The 26,765-nt window shown below is 41.8% G+C and overlaps 1 protein-coding gene across 1 annotated transcript in view; it reads left to right on the top strand.

Annotated features, from left to right (window-relative positions):
* Positions 1-19,211, top strand: part of GPRIN2 (G protein regulated inducer of neurite outgrowth 2) — a 34,351-nt gene extending 15,140 nt beyond the window's left edge. Inside the window, exon 3 of the mRNA XM_086751794.1 lies at positions 17,241-19,211. Coding sequence (XP_086607920.1) covers positions 17,257-19,065 — 1,809 coding nt within the window. The 5' untranslated portion in view covers positions 17,241-17,256 and the 3' untranslated portion in view covers positions 19,066-19,211. The remainder of the gene's footprint in view (positions 1-17,240) is intronic.
* The last annotated feature ends 7,554 nt before the right edge of the window (positions 19,212-26,765 follow it).

The following is a 26,765-nucleotide window of genomic DNA, read 5'->3' as shown; positions in this document are numbered from 1 at the left end:
CATGGATGGGAGCAGGACACCCCCAGCCACATCTGTCCTCAAGGTTCCCCAGTGCACCACGGGTCACACCTGGCAGCTTGGAGGGACCTAGAGCCTGGGTCCTAGGGCCAGGATTTCCCTGCCGAGGGTGGATGGGACAGGGGATGCTCAACTCCAGCACCCTCGGGACCCTGCCAGGCCCTCGGGTGAGCCCCTGTGTCAGTCAGAGTGCAAGGGCACAATGCTGCCTTCACTCCTGCAGTTTGGGGATCCCTCATGGAGTGTGATAGCAGGGTGGTACAGGTGGGTATACGGAGGTGGGCAGTCGTGAGCCCACAAGCGCCTGCGCTGGGGGAGGGAGGGAAGGAGGGCTGGGAGCTGCCAGCACATGGGACATGCGGGAGGGCCACCAAGGCCACAGCTGCCAGCACCTTGGTGCATGTGCTGATGCATTCTTTTTAAAAGTCACTTTGGTTCAACTGAGATCTGTTGTAGTAAGCGGAAACAGGTTCTGGAAAACAATTTGCAATAGGAAATTTCTTCTAAATTGTGTCCTGCCCGTGACAAACTAGATGACGATCTGTAGCGTACTGCTTTTTCCGTTTTTTTTTTTTTTCTACTCAGCTGAAACAATCTCACTCTTTTCACTCCATTGGGACACACTTGCCCCCAGTCCATGTCTGCACAACTGATGCATTCTGGGTGTTGTTTGTTTGGGGTTTTTTTGTTTTTGTTTTTGTTTTTTTTCCTCTGATTGCTCTGGATTACCAGAAGCAATGGATGTTTCGTACTGGTGATTTCACAAGGTAGAAATTGAATGCATCCAGGGTGGCCCGGGTGCCAGTTCCTTTGTATTCCTTTTATAATTTTCCTTTTCCCCTTTATAATTTCTATTTCTCGCCCTCTGCTCCTCCTCTTCCTGCCCCTCTTTGCCTCCCCTCCCTGTGCTTCCCTGGCGGCATTGCCGGCTCTGCACAGGCCCAGTTTCTCTAATCAGATGAAGCCACAGGATTATCTCTCTCCCTCCCTCCCAGGCTCCATTTTATTTCATCTCCAGCCAAGAGGGGAGGCAGGAAGGGGCGTTACGTCTAGGCAGAGGAAACCCCATCTCCCAGTCTCCTGCCTTTGATGCTCCCTAACAATCCCTCCTCCTTCCCCTTATCATAAGCTCACCTTAGCATCAACAGCATTAGGCGGATCAAGGAGCCCAGTTTCTAAAGGAAATCTGAACTCTTTTGGCTTTTGTTCTCCTCAGATTTCTGAGCATCTCTTTAAAACACCCTCCAATTAACTTGGACAGGGAAGCTGGAAGTGCAGTCTCTGAGTAGGGGGAAGGTAAGGACCACGGGAGTCACGCGTTGCCTGTTTTCCCATCTTCTGTACGGATACCCAGTCCTCTCCGGTTTGCCAGCAGGTCTTGGAGAGTAACAAAGCAGATGAGGGGAAGGGAGAGGAGCTGCACAGAGACAGACCCAGGCTTCTGTAAGTGCTGTGTTGGCAGCAGGGTGTTGATAGCTGGACTGAAAAGCCCAGGAAATTGTAGTTTTCCCTTTTACTGAAATGATGGGAACTGTGGCTCTGAGCTTGTATCTAATTTAATGTAGTTCTGCAGAATGTGGGGGGTTTTGTGCTGGTGTCTTTCACTTAGATATGTATGTATTTGTCTTTCAGTAAGTGTTTCTAGAATATATGTGACACTGGGGGAGAAAAACCCCCATAATCCCATCCATCTTATTCCTTTGCACATCTGCAAGTTTACAAAGATGCTTTGCCATTATCTTTTGTGTGTATGTTGGGTTTTGATGCTAAAAAAAAAAAAGAAAATAGTAAATTGTATTGCTTTAAATTGTTTCCTTTTAGTACTAATCTGGTAGAGAATGGTTTCACTTGTTTTTTCCACCACATGTTTTTTAAATTCCTAAGAAGTTAACATCCAGCACTAGAGAAGAACTAAGGAATATTTTCGGTGTCATCTTCATATCAGCTTTGTTGTACGTTCTGCTTTCCTATATAGATGATCAATCACTGTTTGGAACGACCGATAAAATTTTCTCTTAAATCAAAGCATGTCTTTTCCAAACGGAAAGATTTGATTTGGTTTGACTTTTTATTGTCACTAGAGTAAATGTTTTAAATCAGAAACCATAGCAGAAGAGTGTTTTGTGCATATGTTGTAGTTTATAACCTCCTATGATTAAAAGTAAGAAATTGTGCTGATGCAGGTCTGGATTTTAGGGGAAGAAGTTTAAAAGGGAGGGGGGTGAGCAAGCAGTGATTTCTGTTTAGAGAACTCTAAGTGTGAAAGGTGACTGGAAAAGATAACCATTGGATAAATATATTTTGTAAGATGTTGACCTCATGCATAAATAAGATGGACTGTATAAAGATTAAAATCTACCTCTTTTCCAGTGACTCATGCTTCAAAGTAATCATCTGATACAAAACTATCAGCAGTTTCCTTGCACTGAGATGTTGATTAAAGCTCGCAAATAGCTGCTGGCATGTTTAAGGTTAAGCAGATGTCTGAATGTTGCAGGACCTAGACTGTGGTGAGATCCGAGTTCAGATCTCTGCATGGAGTCTTTGTGTAAAATAATTAGGTTTGGGAAAGGTTTCATTTGTGAGGGTAGATTAGATGAGGGCTTCATGTTTTTATGTCATGGCTCAGCTACTCTGTAAAACACTCTTCTCTGATTATAGGGTTTTGTTGATTTTTACCATTCAGACATTTAATCTTCGCTGTACTCTGAGAGCGCTGCAGTTACAGTTCAGTGTATCTGGCAGTTATCTAGGGCTGCAGAAAGAACAAAAGTAGTAAACTGCATGTAGCCTTGTGATGTCTGAGCTGGTTTATTATACCAAATGTGATCATTCCCCATTCGATAGCCATAGCAAATCCACATTTTTCCTTCCATAGCAAACTATACATACTCAAAATACGCCTGAAAAATAAGAGTGTATGAGGGAGAGTGGAGCAGATGAAAATTATTGTTGATGATCATTATACTTCTGAAGTTTAATTTTCTTTCTGTTAAGGGCCATGACCAAGGGTAAGTTGGAGGTAGCTTTAAAATGCTCCAGGTGAGCACAGGTGTTTGCTGTACCAGTGAGAAAATGTTACACCTGTCTGCAGGCTGGTCAGTTCTGTGCAGAACAGCAGCAAAATCCTCTTCCTCCTTCGGCAGCTCTTCTGGAGATTAAAGAGGCTGAATTCTCTGTTCCTTTCCCCTTTAGTTAATGTTTCAAAATGAGGATGGAGTGTACTTGATTGGTCCCTTTTATTTTGATATTGCAAGCTGTTATACAAGTTGCAGGAGAATGCAGCCTAGGAAAGATGCTTTCAAAGGCTCAGGAACCTGACAGAGCGCTGTTAATTATATTCATTTTCTGTGTTCTATAAGTATTCTTTTCAATGAATCAGAAAAAATTAAAATCCTATTTTTGTCCTCATATGCTGTAGTTTTATTGTTGCACATGACCTTAAAGTCACTAGGCAATTCTCTTACTTCCAAAAACAAACAAAAGTTGTATCTTCAGGAGATGTTTGCGATCTCTTCTTGCTTGTTGTCCCAAACCACCCTGGCCCAAGAAAACAGTATAGCATGAATCATAGGCTGCAAGTGATCTTATACTTTACTTTCCTTGTCAGCCTTGCACTCTTTTTTTTGTTTGTTTGTTTTGGTTTTTTGTTTTTTGTTTGTTTTTATTTTTTTTTCTTCCCCTGTGACTGCGAGCAGCCCTATAGGCTTTGTGGGCTTTGGTCTTTTGATTAATTCTTGCAGTTTCATTGTACAGGAATAAGAGTTTTTTAACTGGTGTAAACGGTAAAGCTGTATGCATATACAGTATCATCTGTGAAAACACTTCTCTGAGCTGTTCAAATTCTGGAAGATGTGAATCATCCAAACTTATAACTGTCATCTTTTTCCTTGGGGGGGTAAGGGGGGGGTGGAGTGGAGGGTGTTTCAGTGGCACAAGAGAGATCTTTTCTGTAAAAGCATAAAGACGGGGAGAATGAAAAATAAATGCTGGAGTACAGTGGTCAGGAATATCTGCACAAGGGATACAGTGAGAAGGCAGTGAACTGAGACACACTGAATGAGCCATTCTCTGGTTAAGATCATTTGGCACAGTGTTTCTTATGGATGCATTATAACTGTTGGATTAACCTAAAGCTATGCAGCTGATAGTTCATTTCTATGTTAAGAACTGTGATTCCTTAGTGGATGGTGGGGAAGAAGGTGGTCTCTTTTCTTTACAAAAGCTGTTCAAGTTCTTCAGAATAAAGTTCCACTCAGAGAAATTATCTTTAGCAACAGGAGTGACAAAAAAAATCACTTTGAGACTGCTTAGGTATATACACTCAGAGCATGGGAGTGTAGGGACAAGCTAATTAAATGAAGTTGACATCAGCCAGGTGTTTGCCAGCATGGTGTTGAGCGTGAGCATTAACCAGAAGAGTTATATCCAAGTGTCATTCTGCACCAAAAAACAATGGTAAGAAAGATCACCTTTGAACGGGCCTGTCCCTGTGTGCATCTTTAAAGCAGTATGTCTTCCAAAATTAGGGCTTAACTCTTGTGCAGTGTGGATTTAATACAAAACAGAGGGGGCAGCAGGAGTATTTCTCCATCTGCAGAATATTTGCTAATTAAGCTTTAGCAAGGGCACACCTGAATGTGCAAATGAAGGTTAATGGGATTGAGCAGTTGCAAGACCTTCATTTGACTTGCAGAGCTTTACTCTAGTCAACAGTGCATAAGACTGACAGAACCCAGGTCACCTAAGCCAAACTGAAATATCCAACTTCCTTTGCAGCTCAAACCTGACATGGAAACTGGAGAGATGATGAATGCACAAATCCACCCTAGCTCTTCTAAACTGGATTTTTTTTTTTTTCTTTAGACTTTAGAAATTATTGTATTGATTCCTACAAATAATCTGCTGGGAAAGTTCAGTGTTTATGACTGAATGGAGGGATAAGTATATCTTGAAACATTGTCAAGGAAAAAGATACATCTTCTTTTAACAGTTTTATTTGGTTCTAGAGGGCCTCTAAACCGTGGAAGGGGTGGAGTGCTTCTGTTGATTTAGTAACACGAAAGGTGCTAACAGATTGGAAAAACTTTTGGAGTTCACAGCCTCCTTCATATGTGTCACCTTGCCTGTAGAATACAGGCATCGCTTTTGTGGTTCCTTTCACAGGTCACTCCTGTTTTACCTTGTTTGTAAAAGGTATGGGTTCTGCTAAACAAATTAAACAAATAGTTTAATATTGCAAAATGGTTGCACATTGCAGCTTCTTTTGAGGCTCAGGATGAGAAGATATATGAAAACTCCTCATTGGCAATAACAGATAAAAGCACAAAATTATGAAGACAAACAAAAAAAATCAGTTTGGAAGGGACCTTGGGAACTCATCTACTCCAACCTCCTGCTCAAAGCAGAAACAGCTATGAGGGGTCAGATCAGATTTCTTAGGGTTTTGTCCACTTGGGTCTTGAATATGGTCAAACTAATGTTGGAAAAGCACTGAATCCCTGTAACAGAGACTTAATTCTTTGTAATCAGTATCTTGTTGCTAGCAGTTAACCGTAGATGCTTAACAAGTTGTCCTCTAGCTGCCTGTGTTGTTCAGGTGGGATCTTCCTCTACCATGGTGATTACAGGAACCTGCATTGTTCTTGCATCTCTTGAGTTGTTCCAAATCTATGCCTCAGTATTTTCTGTTTCTGACATTATTAAATGTTAAATAAGGAAGCAAAGACTTCTGCAGCTCATTTTGTGGTTGAGATTAACCAAGAGAAGGGGAAGCTTGCTTGTTTACATAAAGCAGCGTGTAAACATGAGGCCTTGAGGAAGTTCTTTGCATACTTGGATTTGACAAAACATTTGCAAGGTTTAGTCTGCTGCTTTACTGTGTCTTAGTTTTTCTCTCCTTAAGGTCTCTGGTGTCAAACAAGCTCTGGATAGCATCTTGTGAGCATGGATGTTGGGGGCAATGAATATCAGAAGCCCTGGGATTGAAAAATAAGGGACTTTCTAAGAGAAGTAAAATTGAGGGCACCTGGTGGTGGGAAGATGATAAGGAACACCTGGTGGTGGTGGTTAGAGAACTATGGGTATAAAAGCATGGAAACAGTAACAATAGGGGGCTCTCTGCCTAGCTTGCAGTAGAGTCTGAGACCGTGACTGAGACTTTGCTCTAACAACTGGACTACACTCTGTCAACTGGAATACGCTCTAAACAACTATGCAGTGGCACATGGGTTCTTCTCTAGCCAAGCTCTAATGTTTTTCTGCTCTCAGCCCTGCGAGAGTAGAGAGATGCTCCCTTTCACCCCTTTCCAATGTTTTCTGAAAACTATCGATACTGGTTTCCCACATAGGTCTGATTAGACTGCAGAGTAACTGGGACAGTTGCTTTTTTGAGAGAAAGACACTGCACTTTGACATAACTGTTATTTATGACAAAATATCAAGTCTGAAAAGAAAACTTATTCTTCTTAGTTCCTCCTATATTCTTTGTTTATATATTTTTCAAAGCAAGCTTATACTAGAGTCAGATAATAGGAACTTTTAGCAATGCTGTGAACCACTATTACAGTTTTCTTTTCAGTCCTTTTCAATACTCACTTGGCTGTACATGTGTAGCACCACTTATCCCTCTGGATAGAGATTGCCAATTCTTTTCCCGCTTAAATAGAAGACAGCTTGCAGTGTGAATTGAAGACTTAAATTTGTCACAGAATCTCTCTACTAGAGAGATTTTCATGAAGAGTTCACCATAGTAAACAAAAGCCTGTAAGTGAATGCAGCACTGCAGGGCAACGTTGTCTGCAGTTGAGAGCTCTGCTTATAAAGATAAAATGAATCGACTTATAATAAATCATTGCTATTTCATATACCATGCATATATCATATGCATGTCATTAGTGTGCATATTATATAGACAGTGTATACCTATGACACCTAATTTGAGAAATTCCGTTAATACTGGGTTTTTTTATGTATTTGAAATCCTTAAGTTTACTCATCCTCGATGCTGGGAAGCTGGAGGAGGGGGTGCTTTAAACAGATGCTTCTGAGGCATGGAGAGTATCTGAACTGTACTGATAAGATGAGTTTTCTGCAAGTGCAACAAGAATTTCACAAAGAAGTTCTATTTATTTCTTTCAAACCAAATATTACAAAAGAAGGGCCAGAATACATTCTTAATGTCTTATATTTAATATATTTCATTCTGGGATTTCAGAGTGCTTTGCAATCACGAATTAAGCCTTTAAATACCTACATCAGGGGCTTCTGCATCTAATCCCTGAGTCACAGATGAGTAAACTGAGTCACAAAGTGAATGACTTGCTCAAGGTCATACAGTATGTCAGCGAGCACAGACAGAATTAGAAGGCAATTGTTTCCTCTTTCTAATTCTGAGCAATTGTTTTTTTTATAATCTAGAAGTCAGTTCTCTGTCAGTCTGGATCTAGAAGTCAGTTGTGTTCCTACTTAGTGCTGAGAGCCACTTCTGGAGGTAGACGGATTTTGTCTTTCTGAATCTTTCTTTTCTCCAATGTTTTGTGTACAGTTGATAAACACTCTCATTTAAATAAAGAATTAAAGGGGTTTTTTTTGTAGCCCTTGTGTAGTGTTCAATCACAGGGAAAAAGAAGTGATCAAGAAATTAGGGTAAATTACTAGGTCTTCCTAGATAAGTTATTAGGGTTTTTTAGGCAAAACACTTAACTATTACATGTAGAAGAAGAATGAACCGTTTTTGATTGTTTTGGTGTGGCATCTCTCAATCTGTAAATATTGTCTTCTTTTACCCTAACAGATATGTTACTTTTGTTGATGCCACCATTGTTCCTGTTTGATGCCGCTGTAGGAATTGCCATCCTTCTATTAAGGATGATGTGTGCACAATGAAAAGCCGCTGTACTAGCGGCTGTTTCTAGTCAGTACTTTTAAGGCAGACTTGAGCTTGTGTTGTCTGCCACCGTAACTAGCCATACAGCTTTGATCTCCGTCAGTGTAACGCTGAGCCCAAGTGAGTGAGTCTTTCTGGGAAGCTGGACATATTAGAGGGAGGCTCAGCTCTGCGCTCCTGGCCGCCTCCGTCCAGTCGGCGCAGAGCACACGCACACTGGCTGTCCATCGACCTGCGCAGATTGTGCAACAGAGCTTTGGGGGTCAGATGCACAGTTGCTTATCAGGATGGAGAATCTCAGTGCCCTCATATTCAAAAGTAATTAATAACAGTGCTGAACCCTGACATTAAAGCCAGGATATCCGCAGGGCAGGGAGGCCAAGCCAAGCTGAGTTCTTAGCTTCCCCCTAACTGTTGCTATTAAGATTTCAAGCAAACAGCAAAAATGATGATTTGAGTATTTTCTACTAAAACACATGACTTTACAAGTAGATATTTTTATCACTTAGCCAGTTTGGGTGGCATTTGGGTGCGCAAACCACTGGTCTCTTGTGCAGACTGCATCCTTAGGTAGCTGTACGCCCTTGCTGTGGGGATGGGAGCAGGCCGTAAGCAGGTGTTTGGTTTTCTGTATGGTTTTTAAGTTCCTGATGCTTCGCAGGCAACTGTGCTTCACACAGTATGCAGGCTTGGGCCTCTGGCAGGTAGAGGCTTGCTGAGCAAGCTATGGCCTTGTGTTTTTGCAGAGTTCCAGATCAATGAGTTCTCTTTGAGGGTAGTCTGTTCAGGACTGAAGCGTGGACCCAGAAAGGGAGTTCTGGGGAGGATGAGTCGTTCAATACCAGACTGATCCCGTCCCCTCAACATTGGCATGTGTGATGGAATAGGATTTGATTCTCTGCTATGAAGAGGGAAAGGTTCACTAGTGTATGTCTTTCTGAAATAAATCCAAATGCAGTTAGGTCTCTGCAAATTTTGTGCATTAAAGATTAATTCCTAAAGAAATTATGAAGTGTCCTTGCTCCTTGCAGGGGGGTTGGACTAGATGACTTTTAAAGGTCCTTTCCAACCCAAACTGTTCTATGATTCTATGTTTTTCTCACGGGACTTTTGTACTGGCAGTGGATATCAGTAGCCAGCAATTCTTAACAGTATAAACCCGACAGCCAAATTAACAGAATTATGCAAAATGAAACTATTCTGCTCAAACCAGAAAGACAATTACACTAATGGACCCCTTCTGCAGGCACACAGTGTTCACTGTAAGCACAGTTCTAGGTCAGTGTTGCCTGCTGTCATAATATTAGATGTTTTTTCTTTAAAGCCCCAGCTGCTGAAAACAGGTGATTACATCACCATATCAGCATATTTCATTTGTAATGAAAAAGTTTTAAGAGTCTTCTGACTGAAGAGATGAGCTTTATAGAAGTAAGCTGTCAAATACTAACAGTGAGCATCAACTATGACTTTACAATATCTCATATTTTAGCTGTGTTGGGTATATTGTAGGGCAGCTTGTACACCAAGATAGGTCTATGTGCACATGGAGAAGCAGTGGGAGTAATGTTTTGCATATAAATTTCTTCTAAAAAAAAAAAATCTAGATCCTAAGAGATCTTTGAAGTTGTTTCTGGGACAGATGAGCAATACAGAAAGGTGGTGAAAAGGATGTGTAGTTGCACAGTGCATCATGTGGTGGTGTCAGGACTACATCCCAACACATGCCTGCCTTGTAATAGAGAGCACCCCTCCCTGGTTTCCCAATAATTTATTTACAGCCACACGTGAATTCTCCTTCCTAGGAATTCCATTAAAGTTGTCATTACAATAGACTCCTTTGGTTCATCCTTCTTAAGCTCTTCTTTCGCAGCACCCTCATTTTAGCCTTTTTCATTTTAGAATTTAGAATGCCCAGCTCTTCTTTCCTGGCTCAGACTCTGCTAGGGCTGTGGGCTGCCACTGCTGTTTCTTAAAAGCGAATGCTTATTCTCTTGCATGACTTTTCTGATGCTGTTGGGATAATTGCAGACACAATAGCCTTGTTATTCTTCCTTGAGGTAAATGTATCTGCGAATGTTTGAGTCTATTCACTTTCTGACATGGTAACTATTTTATTTTCCCCTGGTGAGGTCACTGGTAACCAGGCTACCCATGCTAACCTCAGCCTTTGGGGGAAGAGGTCTCTGCTTGGGTCCTTGTAAGGAGATAGCTGGGGTTCATTAATAGCCAGTAAGAAGGGGACGTTTTCCTTTTCATCTTGTTGCCAGTCAGTGCAGAGAGCTGTCTCTCCACTGTGCTCAGCTTCAGATGGGAAAAAGACAAAGTCTTTTAGAAAAGCCTGATAGCAAAGTGATAATTAACAGAAACTAAAGAAAAGCTGTGACTAGTCAGCTTATATGTATGTAAAACACAGGCGATCTGTGCTTCTCCTGTGCTGTGCGCTGAGTGTCATAACTTCTGCTCTGGTGTTTTCTAGCCTGTCAAATGCACTCTTCTTCCTCTTCCCTACAACAAATTAATTATGGTCCTGGTGACGTGCACCGCTGTTACTGGTGCTGCCAGTGGCACAGGACTGAAAAATAATCCCATTAATTCACATACACAGCATGCACTTGTCTGTTGTGCGCATCTGATGGGGTCTGTAGATGCCCAGATCACTCTGTCCTGCAGATCTGTCTGACACTTGGAAATATAAAAGGATGAAAAATTTTTATCAGAGGGCATTAGCAGATTGAATTGAAGAAGGCATAGTTAATTTATAATGCTATTCCAAAATGGAAAGCCTAAAGGAAGATGATGGATTAAAGATTAAAGTAACTGGGGTCTCAACCTGATTCTGTATTAATCTAGTTGCATTGATACAGTTGTATTTACAGAATTTACAGAAATTCCTTTAAGTTCTTTGATGAGTGATACCTTTTCCCCTATTGTAACTCCTCTATTTCTCCCTTTCCCTTATACCTCACCAAAATAAAATAACAATTAAAAACAAAATAACCCTAATCCCAGACACTTGAATCTCTAAGCTTTTTACCATGGCTAATCCTGTTTTGCCAATGCCTTTGAAATGGTTTGACTCCCCCCACCCCAACAGTAGATGTTAGTGGGTACTGTTAATGGACTGCTTTCTGGGGAGTGTAGCTAGGGAGAGGCCATCGGATCTCGTAATACTAGCATGTCAGTCCATGTAAGTGCAAAACAGATCTGATTTTGTGCAAGTTACCGGCAATTCTCAATATGGGCAAGCAGGGACAAATTTTTAGACATGACCATACTCTATTTTTTTTTTTTTTAATGCTTAAAATACCGGGCCCGAAGAGAACACAAGGTGAATGTGCTGCATTGCTTCTGCTACCCGAGGTAACTTGGCTGTTTAGGCAGAAACTCAGTTATTTCTGTGCTGTCTTGTGTCCCAGGCAGGTGTCAGCAACATTTATGGCGAATTACAACCCCTTAGGTTGTAATTGAAGTTCTGTCACTTTAACCAAAAACTGCTCTTGCCTTTTCAAATTTATAACCATGGTGTTTGTAGGAAGATTAAATAGAGTTAAGAACCTACATACAGAAGCCTTCTGTTAAGTAAATCTTGTAAGTTAATTAAAATCACACTATTCTGCTGGTATAAAACATACATGTCTTTGTCTTGGAGTTTGGTGCTATTCCAGAAATTCTGTGTTTGTCTTACAAAGCTGATTATCGTACAGGTTACCAAGCAGGCATTGCATGTATTTTTCTAGTACACAGCATTACATTTTACATGAAATTTCTCTTTGTTTCTTCTCAAATTCTGCAAGTAACCTGTGTTGTGTTACACCTAACCTGTGTTAGGTGGTGTTAGGTGGTTCATACTGCATCACAATATGTTTAGTTACTGTCATAACAGAGTGCTTATGAAAGAGCATAGTCAGTGTCGTGTAACTTCCTAAGTTATGGTGGAGACTTTTGCTTGAGATGATACTCAAAAAAAAAAAAAAATCCTTTTCTAGGATAAAGGATCCAGCAGTTGTGTTACTTTTATGGGATTTTGTAGTTTCTTTCTTTGCTTGTTGGAGGAAATGCAGGCATGGCTGGATTTCTTTTAACGCATCGTCTTATGTTAACATCCCACATTCCTATCCTCATTATGGAAACTGTGGTTTGTTTTGTGGATGTCTTGTTTATCCTATCACTCTTTTGAAGCTTGCCAATGCAGGGGGGAGAACAATCACTAGCAAATACATAATGCAGGAGCTAAATACAATCATACTGAAATATCATGCGATATTACTATACTACATGAAAGCTTGCTGTATATACTGATATGATTTTATGGAATTAGTCCACTTTATATCCACTTGTGTTTGTTGTCAAAATTGTAATTAAAAGTATGTGCATGGAATACAAAAATACTGAAGAATTTTGCAATCATAGTTAATTTACCAGTGAATGTCTTTCGATTGATAACATACGTGATATTTAATATTCTAAGGCTAAATTTACTTAAATAGGTCGCAACTTTAATCATAAGTCATAGCAAAATACACATTTGTTGCTTTAAAGTAGTTCAGTGGAATTAGTGAAAGCAGCCTAGATCCCCTCATAAGCTATCTGAAGCTAAGCCAAAAATAGTGGATGTTAATTCCATTTCTATCCTAATCCTTTCTCTGCTGGTCTAACAATTTTCTATATATTCATAGTAAGGTATCTGCCTCAAAGTTCCGATTTCTTGTTTGTGTATTCAGGTGGAGGTTTCCTTTGAATTTCCAAACAGAGAAATCTTGCATCACCTCAGAATCTACAATAGGTATTTCTGAATAAAATTACTTTCCTATAAATTATGTATTTACTTTTTAAAAAGCAAAGTTAAAGCAGTCTTCTCTGCCCAACATGCGCAAAAAAGTTGTTTTGTATCCCTAAGCACCCACTAAGTCAGCTGTGTTTATATCCATGTCTCATGTGTGTGATCCATTTCTAATTAGCTGATTCACAAAATACAATGGCATTGCATGCCTGTGAACTTAGAGATGTTCCATCCTTTGGGGTTTGGGGTTTTGTTGTTGTTGTTGCTTTTAAGTTTGTCGCACCATTCTCGGTACTTGCCCCCAGCCCCTCCCTGGTATATGTGTTGGTGTAATCATCCAGACACTTGTTTTCTTTTTCACACTTTATTTTCCAGCCCCTTCTCAGAAGTCACCAGCTGGATGCAGTCTGCACAAGCTTGTGTGGGAAGTACAGCACCTCTAGAGCGTGTGCGCGCAGTGGTGTCTCCTCTGTAGGGAGGTCTAGGTGCAGCCAAGAATTTTTGTGGACCCTGGGGAGTCAATGCTGGCGCTGATGTGTGACATGTAGAGCGTGGGAAGGTGGCAATGGGATTGGATGCCATTCCCAAAGTCTTGGGCAGAAGGGCACTGCATGTGCAGGCTTGTCCTAGGTTTTTGCCACCAGTAAGTTTGTGTTTCTGCAGAGGGGAGCAGTCTTCTGTTTCCTCCCTGTGCTGACCTTAGCGATCAGTGTGGCTGGACTAATGATTTGATGTAGTGAGAACTAAGCCAATGTAAAAAAAAAAAAAAGGAAAGAACAGAAAAATCAGGATCACCAAGCTGATGTGGTTTGTGGCACACCTGCGTGCTCCCTCATGCTGCTGTGAATTGCTGTGGCGATGTGTGGCTGCGGCAGAGGTGAGGAGAGGCTGGGTCCACCAGACGTTGGGCTGTTCTGCAGCCACCAGCCTCCATGCAGAGCTCTGTGTGCAAGTCTGGCTCAGGGCCCTGCCTCTGCCAGCTGGCAAAATGTGCTGGGTGTGAAAGGGCTCCTGGGTCTTTCCACAGTGGGGAAGAGGAGGGGGAAAGCAACAGGTGGCCTACGAACGGGGAAGTGTCCAGGCTGTCTGGGAAAAGGTAACATTGGATTTCAACAGGATAGGGAAGTGCGTTATTCTAAAGGAAGCTGATTCATCTTGTTTGAATGGGGCTTTTTCTTTTATACCATTTCCCGCCCCCCCCCATCCTTAACTATGTCCTAAAGTATGAGGTGAGATGCTGTTTTACTTACCTGGTAATTGTTCCCATCGTTTTTAAGGTCCAAAAGCCATAGAATAATTGTTACAACTGTGCTAGCATGGAACAGTGGTCTGTCTGAGCCAAGATGTTCAAATGCTATTGACAGCTGCTGGTTATAATGTTATATATGTATTTGTACAAGTGTAATCTCTGTAGCATTGGCCCATGTTTGGTCATCTTTTCAGCTGCAGTTGGAGTTTCTGGGTGGAGCAAAGATAAATCTCTGCAGAGTTCTCCTTGTAGGTTTCATTGCAAGCAAACATCATGCTGGATGTTGTTTTCAGTGATGTCAATATATTTAGGCTGTTTCATTCACCTGAACTTCTCTATTCACAATCAGGTGAGGAATCAATCTCAAATTTGTATCGCTTCTTCCAGTTACAGAGATTTCTGCAGTAATGCTGCATAAAGCAAGCAAATGGAGGTCTTGGTGTCTGGGTCTGTATACACATTTGAACCTTGTAAACTTTGTGAGAGAGTGCAAACTCCTCAAAGTTTGCACACCCTCATATCATCTGCAATGTATGTTCAGTATGCTTGAAGCTGCCTTTCGCCCAAGACTCAATATTTGTGACTGAGGATTTCCATTAGTAAATGTTGTTTCATCCCAGTGTGTGTGAGCGCCTTGGCAGGTGTTATCTTTTAAAGAGATTAAATGTAAGGTCTTCACCTTGCAGACAGCTATGTTCTGGTGTTTAATCCTATTGACTCCTTTGAACTCTATGTGGCAGACTATACCCATATGTGTACGTGGCTGCAGGACAGATAACACGCTGGAGGAGATGAGTGAAGTGTTTTAATGTCACTTTCCTAGTTCTTGCTTCTCTTCTAAGTGTCGAGTAACATTTTGTAAGGGTTTTTGGAAAACATGCAGGAATACATTGATGCCAACCTGGCAAGAAATGGTTGCTTTTGACTGCAGCTGCACTCAGCAGTGCCTCTGACCCAGGAATCTGAAATTCCATTCCTGGAAGAAGAGATGTGTTTGTGTTGTCCTCAGATGCCACCAGCCTGTGGAGTCTCACAGGCCAGAGAGGTTGTGTGGCACACAGAGCAGGCTTGGTGCAGGTGGAGGCTGCAGGGAGTTTAACTTCTAACTGAACAAACGTATGAAGGGGGGAAGATGCCTTTTTTCTGCATGCAGTCCACATTTGAGCGAACCCTAATGCCAGAAGATATTGCTGCCAATCGCAAGTCACTACTATACAGCCCGCAATGAGAAGCTTCTCAAGGAAGTGATGGCAAATATTGTTATTTTTAATGTTGTCTTGCTCAATTTAATTTCAGTATGGAGAACAGCCAGTGCAAGTGGATTTCAGGTGATGAGAAAATTGCAGCCTGAACTATTGGCTTGCCAAAGTTAACAACGAAAATGGAATTACAAGTGTAAGCACTGATAGCTGTCTGGATCAGCAGTAGAGCTCTTGGTTTGTGATGGAGCAAAGGGCTTGCTCTTTACCAGTTATATTGGTAGATGACTCCTTAAGCCTGTCAATAGCACATTAAAAGGATCACATATTAAAAGCTTCTCACTGCGAGGTTTGAACGTGAGCCCTTGCAGCCACTGGTCTCTTCGTGTCATGAAGGAACTTTCCTGTTACATTTACAGAGTGCTTTTGTCCACCACATGTTTTTGTCCACCTTTCTTGTTCCACATGTTCATTTTTTTCAGTGATATAGTTCACAAGAAATTGTGATGAAGGTTTTCTGTAGGAGTCCTGCTAGGGAGGCCGAGTGTATAGAGTGCGTCTGGGGGAAAGTTCTCTGAAATTAGAATTTGTAGCTTCCACTACACTTCTCACAACAAAATATTCAGTTTTGACCTGGGAGCAATGAATAAATACTCTAGATTTTTCTGTTCAGCAGAATGGGTTCTTTTAGGAAAGAGACATATTTATATGTATGTGTGCAGATAAATATAGATAGATGAGCATATTAAAATAATCTAGTTACACAAATGTTGAAAGACCTCTGTGACACCAAGGGAATGTGCATCATCAATCAGTGGAAGATCTGATTCAATCAACAAAAATGGATGGCTAAATCTGGTTAGATTCAGAATCTTCATTTACAACTTCTCTTAGATGTGGAAGTGCTAACATGCATGTTAACAACATAGAGGATACTGTACCAACCAGTAGAAACAAGTGTTTTCTAACAACAGAAGTGACTGAGGGCACTGAAAAAAAAGTAATACTTTGGTTAGAGATTTTCTTGTTTTGTTTTTACACCGCTTCTGGTGCGGTGAGTATGTACCTTCCACAGCCAGTGTGAACTTGTGGATTCCCAAAGGTGATTGGCACAAGAAGCCCAAACCATGCACTGAAGCATCTTCCCTTAACAGACTCTGTGCTGAAATGCAGACTTTCCATATAGCTCAGGGGTTCCTCAGGGAGTTTCACCTCCAGCCTTCCATGAGATCCTTCTTTGCTGCTACCTCCTATTTTGCTAGGGGTAAGCACAAGTTGGAAAGCCCATTAACCCTATTGTGGGCCAGGTGGGTATCTTCGCCCCGTGCTGCCCAGCATTACTTGTTCTAGGAACACTTGCACTGGCTCCACACAGGCCAGGCAGAGCTCATTTGCTTGGGTTTCATGTCCTGTCTCCTCTGCCACAGGTGATCAAAGCCATTTTGTCCACATCTACTGTACACTGGTGTGGACTCTGGGAAAACAGTTGACTAAAATAGTGATCTTGTGAAATGAACTTCAAAGAAGCTTGTTAGGAAGGGCAGGGAAAACTTGTTCAGTTGTTGAGGCTTTGTTAATGCTTGAAAGCTCCAGTGGTGATTGGATAACTTCTGAAAATGCTATGTCAGGAGACTAAAAACGGAACAGTTTTTTGTTTGGATAATAGTTAACATCATTGGCTAATGAACACCCTGGTGAAAAACTATCTTGTTTAAAAAGGCTTCTGTCTTTGCTTAAGTTACATGACATGTCCCAAAAATGGCTCCAGTACATTCAGGGAGATGATACTTGGCAATGGTGAGATTGTTATTGTTAAAAGGTAGAAACCAAGATGATTTTTTTTTTCCCTTTGTATTTTATGAAATGGAAGAAAACCCAGAATTTCAATAAATGCTGAATCTAATTCAGGGAAAAAACCTTTGTGGAAACTGGAAATGAAAACTGGGCAGTTTGAGTACACAGACTACAATACAGTGCTTTTTAAAAAGTATTTGTGAACTGTGAAGAGCAAGAAGCCCAGGCAAAAGGTCACTAGAGATTATAGTTTTAAGTGCGTGTATTTCCCTCTCAAATTGCCTTTTTTTTTTTCTCCACCATTTCTTGCAGATCTCTCTTTTTTGTCATGTCAGCTGATAGCCACCAGCTCCATACTCATTCCTACCAGGACGCACTGAGTTCTACTTGTCATGGTCTCTTGAATGTCAACAGTCACCCTCTGTCAAAGAGCTCCTCAAGTTTGGCCTGCACTGGTGGACAATCAAGTTTAGAGGAAAGGCAAAGCAACAAACAGGAGCTGAAGAAAAGCCACAGTAGCACCATCTGCCATACTCTGGGAAATGAGAGTGATGCCAGAAGCGTGCCGAGTCCTGGATGGTCCTTCTCACAGCTTGGGATGGTGGGACTTGGATCAGTGGTCCAAACCATAAGCCATCGGTCAGCCAATGACAATTCACAAAGCAGAACTAAGCCTACAAACCATTTTCTTAATGCTGAACAGTCCCCAGTATCCTGGGAAGTGGGAGACACTAAGATGTGTGTAAAGAGCAGCACTGTTGAGAATGTTTCTTCACCCTGCATTGTACACCAGCAAAGCATGTGTGACATGGAAGAACGAGGAACTGCCCTTCAGAGAAGCCACTCAGACCTAACTTGCAGTTGCAAACAGCAGACTTCTGTCACTCCCATGGAAACCAGTGCTACTCACTCCAGCCTAAGCTCTTCTAGCTGCAGGCATGGTCCACCAATGGCTAGGATGTCTTTCCAAACACAGAGATACGGATCAGAAACAGATGAAAATACATCTCACTATCAAAACCTTGTGACTCATCTTCCAGTTCTACCTAGAGACCAAAAAGTACCCACAAATACCTTCGACAGTGGTGGTATTCCACGTAATACTTCTGTTTACACAGATCCTGGAACATTTCACACTGCGGTTCTAGGACCCCACATGCCTGGAAATGGTTTCTCAAACAGGACAATGTTCAATCAAGCGACGGGGATGATTCATGGTGGTCTGACTTACAGTAATATTCCAAAATCTGCATACTCCACCACGGTGATGACAGTTCATAACAATTCTGTAGGGCCCTGTAATATAAGGCAGGACCCTTGTATGAAAGTAGATGCCACCGTCCCTGCCTATTGCCATTCTTTGCCCATCCCATCTATACAACTTGTTCCGCGGTTGGTATGCTCGGTTAGTGAATCAGGAAAAGAGCAGGCAGCACCTGGCTATTTTCATTCCTTTTCTACTTCAGACATTCTGACGTATCCGAAGCTGGTGTCTTCAGTAAGTGAGTCGGGCCTGGATGCCAAGAGAGTCCTGAAGTGCTGTAGCATTCCTGGAGAACAACGGCAACATGCTCAACACTGTGCTCAGCAGGAGAGAGCTCCTCCAGAAACACATGCTGCCCGTGTTGCCTTTAGTAGCCAGCAAGGTGCAAACATGGTAATGACAACTAAGGATATGTGGACTATGACCTCTATGCATGATTTAACCAAAGGACTGAAACCAGCTCTTGAGCGCAGAGATGCCGAGGTACAAACTCTCCCAATCATGGAATGCAAATCTGTGGCAACGAGCCCAGCAGCTCCAGCAGAAGGCCCCTCGCACGTGTTCCCAGAGGTGAACCTGGAGCAAGACTTGGAGGACCCTAAATCTCCAGTACGTGAAGTGAAATGGGATGACGAAGGAATGACATGGGAAGTGTACGGAGCATCTGTGGATCCGGAAGTCCTTGGGCTAGCAATTCAAAAACACCTTGAAATTCAAATAGAACAGTTCCAGACAGAGCCTGCACAGCTGACTGGGAAAAGTAATGAGGAGCCATCCTCTGATAAAATGGGGAAAAAAAGGCCATTCAGAACAATGATGCATTCCCTGAGATACCCGAGCTGTTGCGCTCGTTCCAGTACTGCGGTGGAGTGAGCGCAGCTGTTGGACAGCTGTGCTGCTTTAAAATTGTAAATAAATGCTGACTCTTAATGTGTTAACGCAGTACATGTGGACAATCCACTTCAGGATAAGTGGGAAAAGTTCAGTGTCCGGCAAATACACATCAAAGCAAGGAAAAACCCATGGTTGGGCCATGTCATGGAGGACATAAGGTTGTACCTACATCTGCTGTCTGAATGCTCTTGACTATATTTAATGTAGCACTGTTTTATTCTCCTATGTTAATTTTAAATCGTAATGTAAAGAATGAGACTTCTTTTCTAAATGATGCATCTTTTTAAAATAATGATGATTTTTTTCTGTATTTTAATAATTTAGGGTTAGAAAACAAAGTTAGACAATTATACTTTAATCAAAACTCTTAGCTTTCAATCCTAATCCCTTAAATTTCTTTGGGAGATACTTTGCTGTTAATTTATAATAATGCTGACTATAAACCCACTTTAACTGTAGAAAAAAAGGCAAATTAGTGTAATGCTCTACATCAAAGAATGGTAACTTCTGCTACATGACTCTGTGAAGTAATTCCGATACCGCTAGTCTGAACTCTTCCCTTTGCAAGCTGACCTACAGTTGGAGGATGCTCCTGCAACTTTCAAAGTAGTTTGTAGTGATGATGAATTACACTCTAAATATCCAGAACTGATGCTTACCAAGTGACTGACACAAAGGTACAGTATTACCAAAGATGACTTGTGTAATGTGAATTACTTACTGAATGCTTGTTTTAGAGACATGGAACAAAAGCTGTTCAGATAAGTCTGTCACACTATCATACCCTACAAATCAAAGGCAGTTTTGTTTTGCTTATATTAAAAGTAATTTCCAATGAGTTCTTTTTATGTGCATCTATCCTGAACAGTGGTTATTTTGTCGTTGCATAAACCACAGGCGACAGTTTGCCTGCAGCCTTCGCTCATCTTGTGTTCCCTCTCTGTTCTGACATCAAACATCTGCTCAAAGTGAGACTTTGTGTCTTCACCAAAGTGCAGCTCTAAGGTTATTTGTTCAGGATGCCTTGGTCATATGGGCAGCTTAAAGACTTCTTTTCTCCCAAAAAAAAACAACTTTGCAATTTCCTAGTGAGAGACCTTTTATGATTCTGTAATGCAGCCGTAGCGCAGGGCCCGTTTGAAGGTTTGTCAAGGAAGCTGAGACTATTATTGCCAGTGTCATATGTGGCCTTTGATCAATGTCTGACATTCTTCAGGAAACTAGGAATGCGCAATATTTTTTTGATGAAGAGGAGGAACATTTGTTTTTGTCTTAAAGGAAAACTTGCAGTGTCAGAGAACTTACTGCTGTGGAATTATCCAGTCCTTTAAATGTATGTGGTTGTGCTTTTGTTGGTTGTGCTTTTGTTGGTTTGGTTTTGTTCCAGTAAGTTAGCAGGCTGGCTGCATAATGTTCACCTGACATTGGTATACGAACAGGAGCCCCTGGTGCTTAGGACAGCTTTAAACTGTCATCTAGAAAATTCTTAAACGTAGGACCTGCTAGCTGGAATGTGCTGTGACACATTAAATTAATAATGTAGAGTAGTTCAAGGTCAAATTTTCATTTTGGAAAATGGAATTAAGCAGACGTGGCTCCTGTGAAACTCGCTTTGAGCTCAGGAGGCTCCATTCAGGCCCTGGGACTTTGGCCTCAATAAAGTCTGAACGCAAAACGAGTTTAGACAAACCAAGCCTGAAACCACTGGAATACAGTGGCTTCCTCGGGATGCTTCTGCCTCTGTGAGCATCCAACTTTGGATAATGATCCTAGAACTAATAGGATCTAATAGAACTAATAGAACTAATATCCTTTAATAAAAGGAACTAATAAAAGTTCCTTTTATTAAAGCTTTACTAGGAGTGAAGAAGCAATGAGTAACTAAGAAAGTCACTTGCGCTGTTACTTAGTGTTCAGCTAAACAGTTTCTATACGAGCTTCTTTTATGGTCCGGAATATCGTAAGCAGTACCAAACATTGACTTCTTCCTCTCTTCAAATATTACAGTTTGAGATTTTTAAGCACTATAATAGCTTAAAACCTTGTGTTGGTTAGCTTCTCCTTGGGTGTGCAGGAGAATTAACAATTTGAACAGTCAAACTAAATCTTTAAAATAGCAAGGGTACCTTACACCTGTGCCCACCATAATCCATACTTTTAAGCTATTTAACATGTAGAATAATCCTGATTCTCCTTCCCACCCTCACCATCCCAAGCACCCCTCCAAAACAAAGCCCCCAACTCGAGGAAGGTGATAAAATAGGACCAGTATCAAACTGGTCAGAAAGAGTTTGCAGAAGGGACTGGAGCAATATGGCAAAGTCCCTTGAGTGGAAGAACTCTTAGATTTGATACAGCTCCAGTGTGAATCACCTGTGGTTTATGCATTGGTACAGATTTGCTATTATGGTACTAAACACTGATTATCATTCCTGGATGAAAAAAAATAAATTACAAGCAAGGGGAAAGAACACCAATGATTTGCTACTCAAGAAAAACAGATGCTCACTCATTACAGGCATTGTGAGTGTTTAGGATACCAATTTGAGTTGCTGTTGGTAACAAAAATAGTGTTTGTGTTTGAGGATTTCCAATGCTTTTGGAAAAGTTTAAAATACAAGGTAAATTAATGGAGATCTAGAAAAAAAAAACCTAAACAAATACTCATCTGAATACATGGATAAAATAAGTTGTTTCACTTGTATGATGGATGCATCAAAAAAGGGAATTTGGATTCACTTTGCATTTGGGTTCTATTTTTTTTTATTTAAATGCACTCAGGTTGTATATTGAGTATTCTTCATATTAATGCTCTGTTCAAGCATTACTCTTGTAAATGAGAACTCTATCTCTGTTTTTTAATGTTTTCTAACGTAGGGAAATACAAATCCATTACATTCTACTTTTAAATATAAATAAATTAGAAGGAAAACTTACACTAGATTTATAACTGAGCAGGTCAATACCTGTCAGACATTTGAAACTGACTTTATTATCATTCTACAGTTATAAATTTGAGATAATCTTTGTGGGGTTAAATACTGAAAGACAGGATATTCTCTCATTGTTTTAAATAAAAACCTTCCATAGTTAAGTCAACTAGTTTTTAAAAGCCCTAAGAAGTTGCTTAGTCAATGTCATATCGGTTAGTTTTTAAATTGTTGTATTTATTTGGTTGGTTTTCTGAAAACATCAATTCATTCTGAGAAATGGCTTTCTAGAGTTGTGTTTGACAGTTGCACCTAACCAGCTTCACTCCAGGCCCAGTAATACGGGTGCCCCCATAGCAAACTTCTTAGCAATTCTGCTGCCCCCAGGGCTGTGAGAAGATAGCGGGGATGGGGGTGCGCAGCTGAGGGGCTCTCCGAAGCTGGCAGCCCCATGACGGAGGTGCTGTGGGCTCTGTCTCACCCCCAGCCCAGTCTGCAGTCTTTGCAGACCGCTTGCCTTTGTCCTCGTGACCATTAGTTGCTACAGCCTGGATCCTGAGCTGGTTCTGTGAAGGATGGCCACAGATCTCTCCCTTCGCACCCGGGTTTTGCTTTAGGAACCCCTCCTCTAGAATGAGCTTTTCTTCCTTCTAGATGTAGCTTAAGAAATCGCGTGTTGTACAGCTGGGCCAAAAGGCCCCATGGAGCGACATGGCTCTGAGCCCATGGCCCTCTGAGTGGGGAGGAAAACGCAATCAGCTGTTCTGTGCCTGACTGCCAGTGAGGAATAATGGCAAGCTGGACTAATTGCATTATTGGATAGACATTTAGTCTTTTAAATCCAAAGCACTAATGACCTGTCTGAAGATGTGCTGAGGTAAGAGGCCGCCTAGAAGGATGTTACTCCCCATTGAAGATGGAATAAGAAAAAAACATGTTGTTTTGCTTAGGAAAAGCAATGTGCAGTGAGGTTGGGATAAATCAGAATCTCGGAGAAGAGACAAGACCCAGGAACCCTGGCTCCAAACAGGGAGTGGGGCCAGGTGCCCTCCAGACACTGCTATCCCCTCTCTCAGGAGCTGTTCCAACTGTGAAATTGCAATGTTAATACTTCATTACCATCTGTTCCTTTCAGACATGGTGAGGTGATTAATTTGTCTTCTTAAGCCCCTTGAAAATGAAAGCAGTCTATTAGTGCTAAGCAATACTGTTAATTGGCAAGAGAGGAGGCAGCATGTGGGTTTATGAGTTGGAAATAAATAATTATCATCGACTCCTGTGGTACCAGTTAAATAACTTGGTGGAACTTGCTGTGTAAGTCACTTGTGCTTTTTCCTTTCAGCAGACTTTAGGACCCTGAGTGAAGTGAGTTTTGATTTCTAAGTTTTATTTCTTTTTCCCTCTGTTCCAAACTACGGATCTGAAATGGAGAACACAATGTACCTATTGAGCATCTTTCCAAAGCCTTGTTATTTACACAGGTCACAAGATCCAGCTGACCCTCTGCAAGTACAAAAAATCTAATGCCTGTGAGCCCTGGGCTGCTTGTGTCTGCAGACACTGCCTGCCTGCTGAGGGAGGGAGCAGCCCTGCTTTCTGCTGATGTTAACAGTCCCGGACATCCCACTCCCCTGCCCTCGTATGAGGGCTAGCTCTAAAGAGCTGCATAGTTTATAAAGGTGAAGAAACAGGTAAGCTTTGTGAGTGACGTGTGGGTTAGTGAGAATTTTGTTCCTTTGCTTGCTCAAAAAGAAACTTGCAGCCAAAAATTCTGCCCGCTGTAAAGATGCGGTACGCTCCATTTCACCTCTGCAAGCTGGAATGAGCGTATCCATTTTTTTTGTGGGGCAGCACCCCGCCCTAGGGCAAAACCAGTGCTGCAGAGTCGTGTCTTCCTTCGGGACCTCCTTCACCAGACTAAGCACATGGTTGCTTGTGGCTTTTACCACTGCCCTGCAGCAGTGAAGGGAATGGTGCACAGCCATGGTCACTTGGATGTCCATCTGCCATCTTTCTCAAGCTGGAGAAGTGCTGGGTCTCGAGCTGACAGCCATCACATGTACCAGGGCCAATGTGTTCAGATAGCAGAGTGCTAAGCTGTAGCTTGTAAGTCTTTAGAAGCATTAATCCTATCTAATATGTGACCTAAACAGATGTCATCTGTCTTATTATCAACCTTTCAATACACTACGGGCTACGCCACTCAGACGACATGTAAAGGAAGCTTGGAAAACAAAGCAGGGAAACACAAGCAAGGAAATGACACTGCAGATCTCCATCCTCTTCTAGCCATCTCAGCCTCACCTATGGGCAGAAAAGACAACTCCAGCAACAGCGGCATCACGGGTGGCTCAGTGGTGTAACGAAGGAGAGACTTTTTCCCTCGTGGTGTTAAAGGTAGTGGAATGTAAGGAATCTGGGTCAGGAGCTTTTGTGAACCCCCGCTGCCCAGGATTACAGCTGCCAGCTCCACCTGGCGCTTAATCTGGCCAGACAGACCTGCTCTTTCTCCCCTACATTTCCTACACTTCCTACAGTTTTTACTGTAAAGCAGAGACTGGGTCACAGCTCCCTGTGTAGTGAACCTTGCTGAAACACCCTTTCGTTTGTGCTTTCTAGTGCGCAGCTGCTGATGGGCAGCTCTTCACAGTGCACAAAGGGCACGGAGCCATCCAGGCTTGGGTGCTGTGATCTGACCTGCACTGCGCTGCCCTGACGGCAACGGCAGGAGCTGGCATTTCTGGTCCTTCCCCTGCCACAGACACAACGCCCTCAGTAATGACACATGCATTAAAAATAATCTCCTCTGATTGCTTTTTGCAATTGTGGTAGATAATTTGCTTACCCAGCCTCTGGCGCTGGCTGTAGTGCAGGCTGCTTCACCCCAGAGTGGGGCTGAGCAAACACTGAGTAGGGAAGTTTAATGCTGACTTGTGTTCACGTTGTCTAGAAAACCCTACAAATGCCATTGCCTCAGAGAATCCAGTTTTAGGAACGACTGTACATTAATTTAATTCATGATGTGATGGGTTACGTTGTAATTTCTTCCTTGTTTTCATAGTGATCTGTTTCCTAAATTTTATGCTTTTTTCAGCATCAACCTCAATCTAACAGTAGAATTGGGGGGTTAATTTATTGCCACACTGCTCTAGCTGCTTTCCTAAAAAGGCTCTTGGAAAAAAATGAGAAGTCTGTCTGAGAAAGCAGAAGAGAGCTGTTTTGATTGTGTGATGCCTGTTGTTCAACAATCCACTTCTCCACTTAAATAAGACCAATCCCTAGAGCCATAACACAGCGTAAGTGTCAGATAAAACAGCCCTTGTGCTTTAAGCCTGCACTGAGAGTCCTTTCCTGCTCCAGTTTTGACTGGAATATGTGTATGTGTATGGGGAGGAGGTGAGGAGAGCTCATAGTGTTTAGTGATCAGAATCACACAACTGGTTCACTGCAGGCTGAACCTAAGTTTGTGACAAAACAAGTTTTCTGTAGGAGGTTGAGGCTTTGTAAAAACAGGTTTAGGTTAGTTAAAACTGTTTGTAATTATATGCTGTTTAACATGCCTGCCTCCCTCCATCCTAGTGTCAGCCCTTCGTGTGGGGCTGCAAAAAGTGGGAATGTGCATCTTCTCTGCTTTCACCTCCTTGGAGGCCCTTCCCTCGTCTTCAAATACAGCTGTTTGTGCGGGGGCCAGGGGCCCATCTGGGTCACCAGAGTGTTGTCCCAAAACTTGGGTCCATCACCTGGTGTGCAAAGAGCCAATCCACACACAGCGTGGAGGTATTTCCTTCTATTGCATAGATGCACACATGTATGGGTGCCTGTCTCAAGACAGCACATCAAGTCTTCAAATCTATGGTTATTTATACACAAAACATTAACATAGTCAACCTCTAATACATATGCATGATTATTTCATTAAATGATTGGTCAGAGTCTCTTCACCTAGCGTGTAAATTAGTACACACACTCAGTCCTGTTACTCTGCCTACTTTTGAGTTGGTGTTACAATTTGGGTAGAGGATCGTGGTTCCCCTGCCAGAATTACCTTTCCACTGGTTTCTTCAGTAGTTTGGCAAACCGAAGCAGTTCTTCATGGGCTGCTGGTAAAACTGGCTTTTTATCATTTTATGCTTCTTGCTTTTAGACAGGTCAGACAAAGGCACATTGTTTAAAACCTTAGTTCCCTAATTTACATAAGTCTAGTAGGTTTAACTTTAACTTTTAGTATTTTGACATCAAGGACTGTGCCTTCCCCACACATTTTCTCCTCATTAGGTTCTTCTGTAAGTTTTTTGTTATTTCTCTCATAGAAAAATGGAATATCTGGGTGTTATATGCCTTTATACAAAATAAAGTACTTCTGTCTATTAGGGATATTAAATTTGGAGGGTCCTTCCCTGTGCCAGACACCAGCTCTTTCCTGTATCACTTTCACACCTTTCTAGCATCACAGAAGCCAATTGTCTTTTGCCAAAGATGATTAATAATAATCTCACCTAGTTTTAGCTCATCTCCTCAACTCTGCCGTAACAAGCAGGAGGGCTGAACGATCTAGAGAATTACATTGTGCAGGATCAAGTGCTGTTTGTTTGTTTGTCTTCTAATTCAAATGCAAAGTGAGTCCCTGGGAATAAACAGTTTTTCAGAGATAATGTCTTGAAACCAACTCAAACGTAGTTTTGTGCCCAGCTATTGAACACAAACTGCTCTCCGTTAGCCTGCACCTGAGCTGTCCTCCAGACAGCCAAA

This window comes from Chlamydotis macqueenii, chromosome 7, assembly GCF_036417535.1.
Source record: "Chlamydotis macqueenii isolate bChlMac1 chromosome 7, bChlMac1.mat, whole genome shotgun sequence".
Taxonomy (NCBI): domain Eukaryota; kingdom Metazoa; phylum Chordata; class Aves; order Otidiformes; family Otididae; genus Chlamydotis; species Chlamydotis macqueenii.
This window is presented reverse-complemented; position numbering and strand designations above follow the sequence as displayed.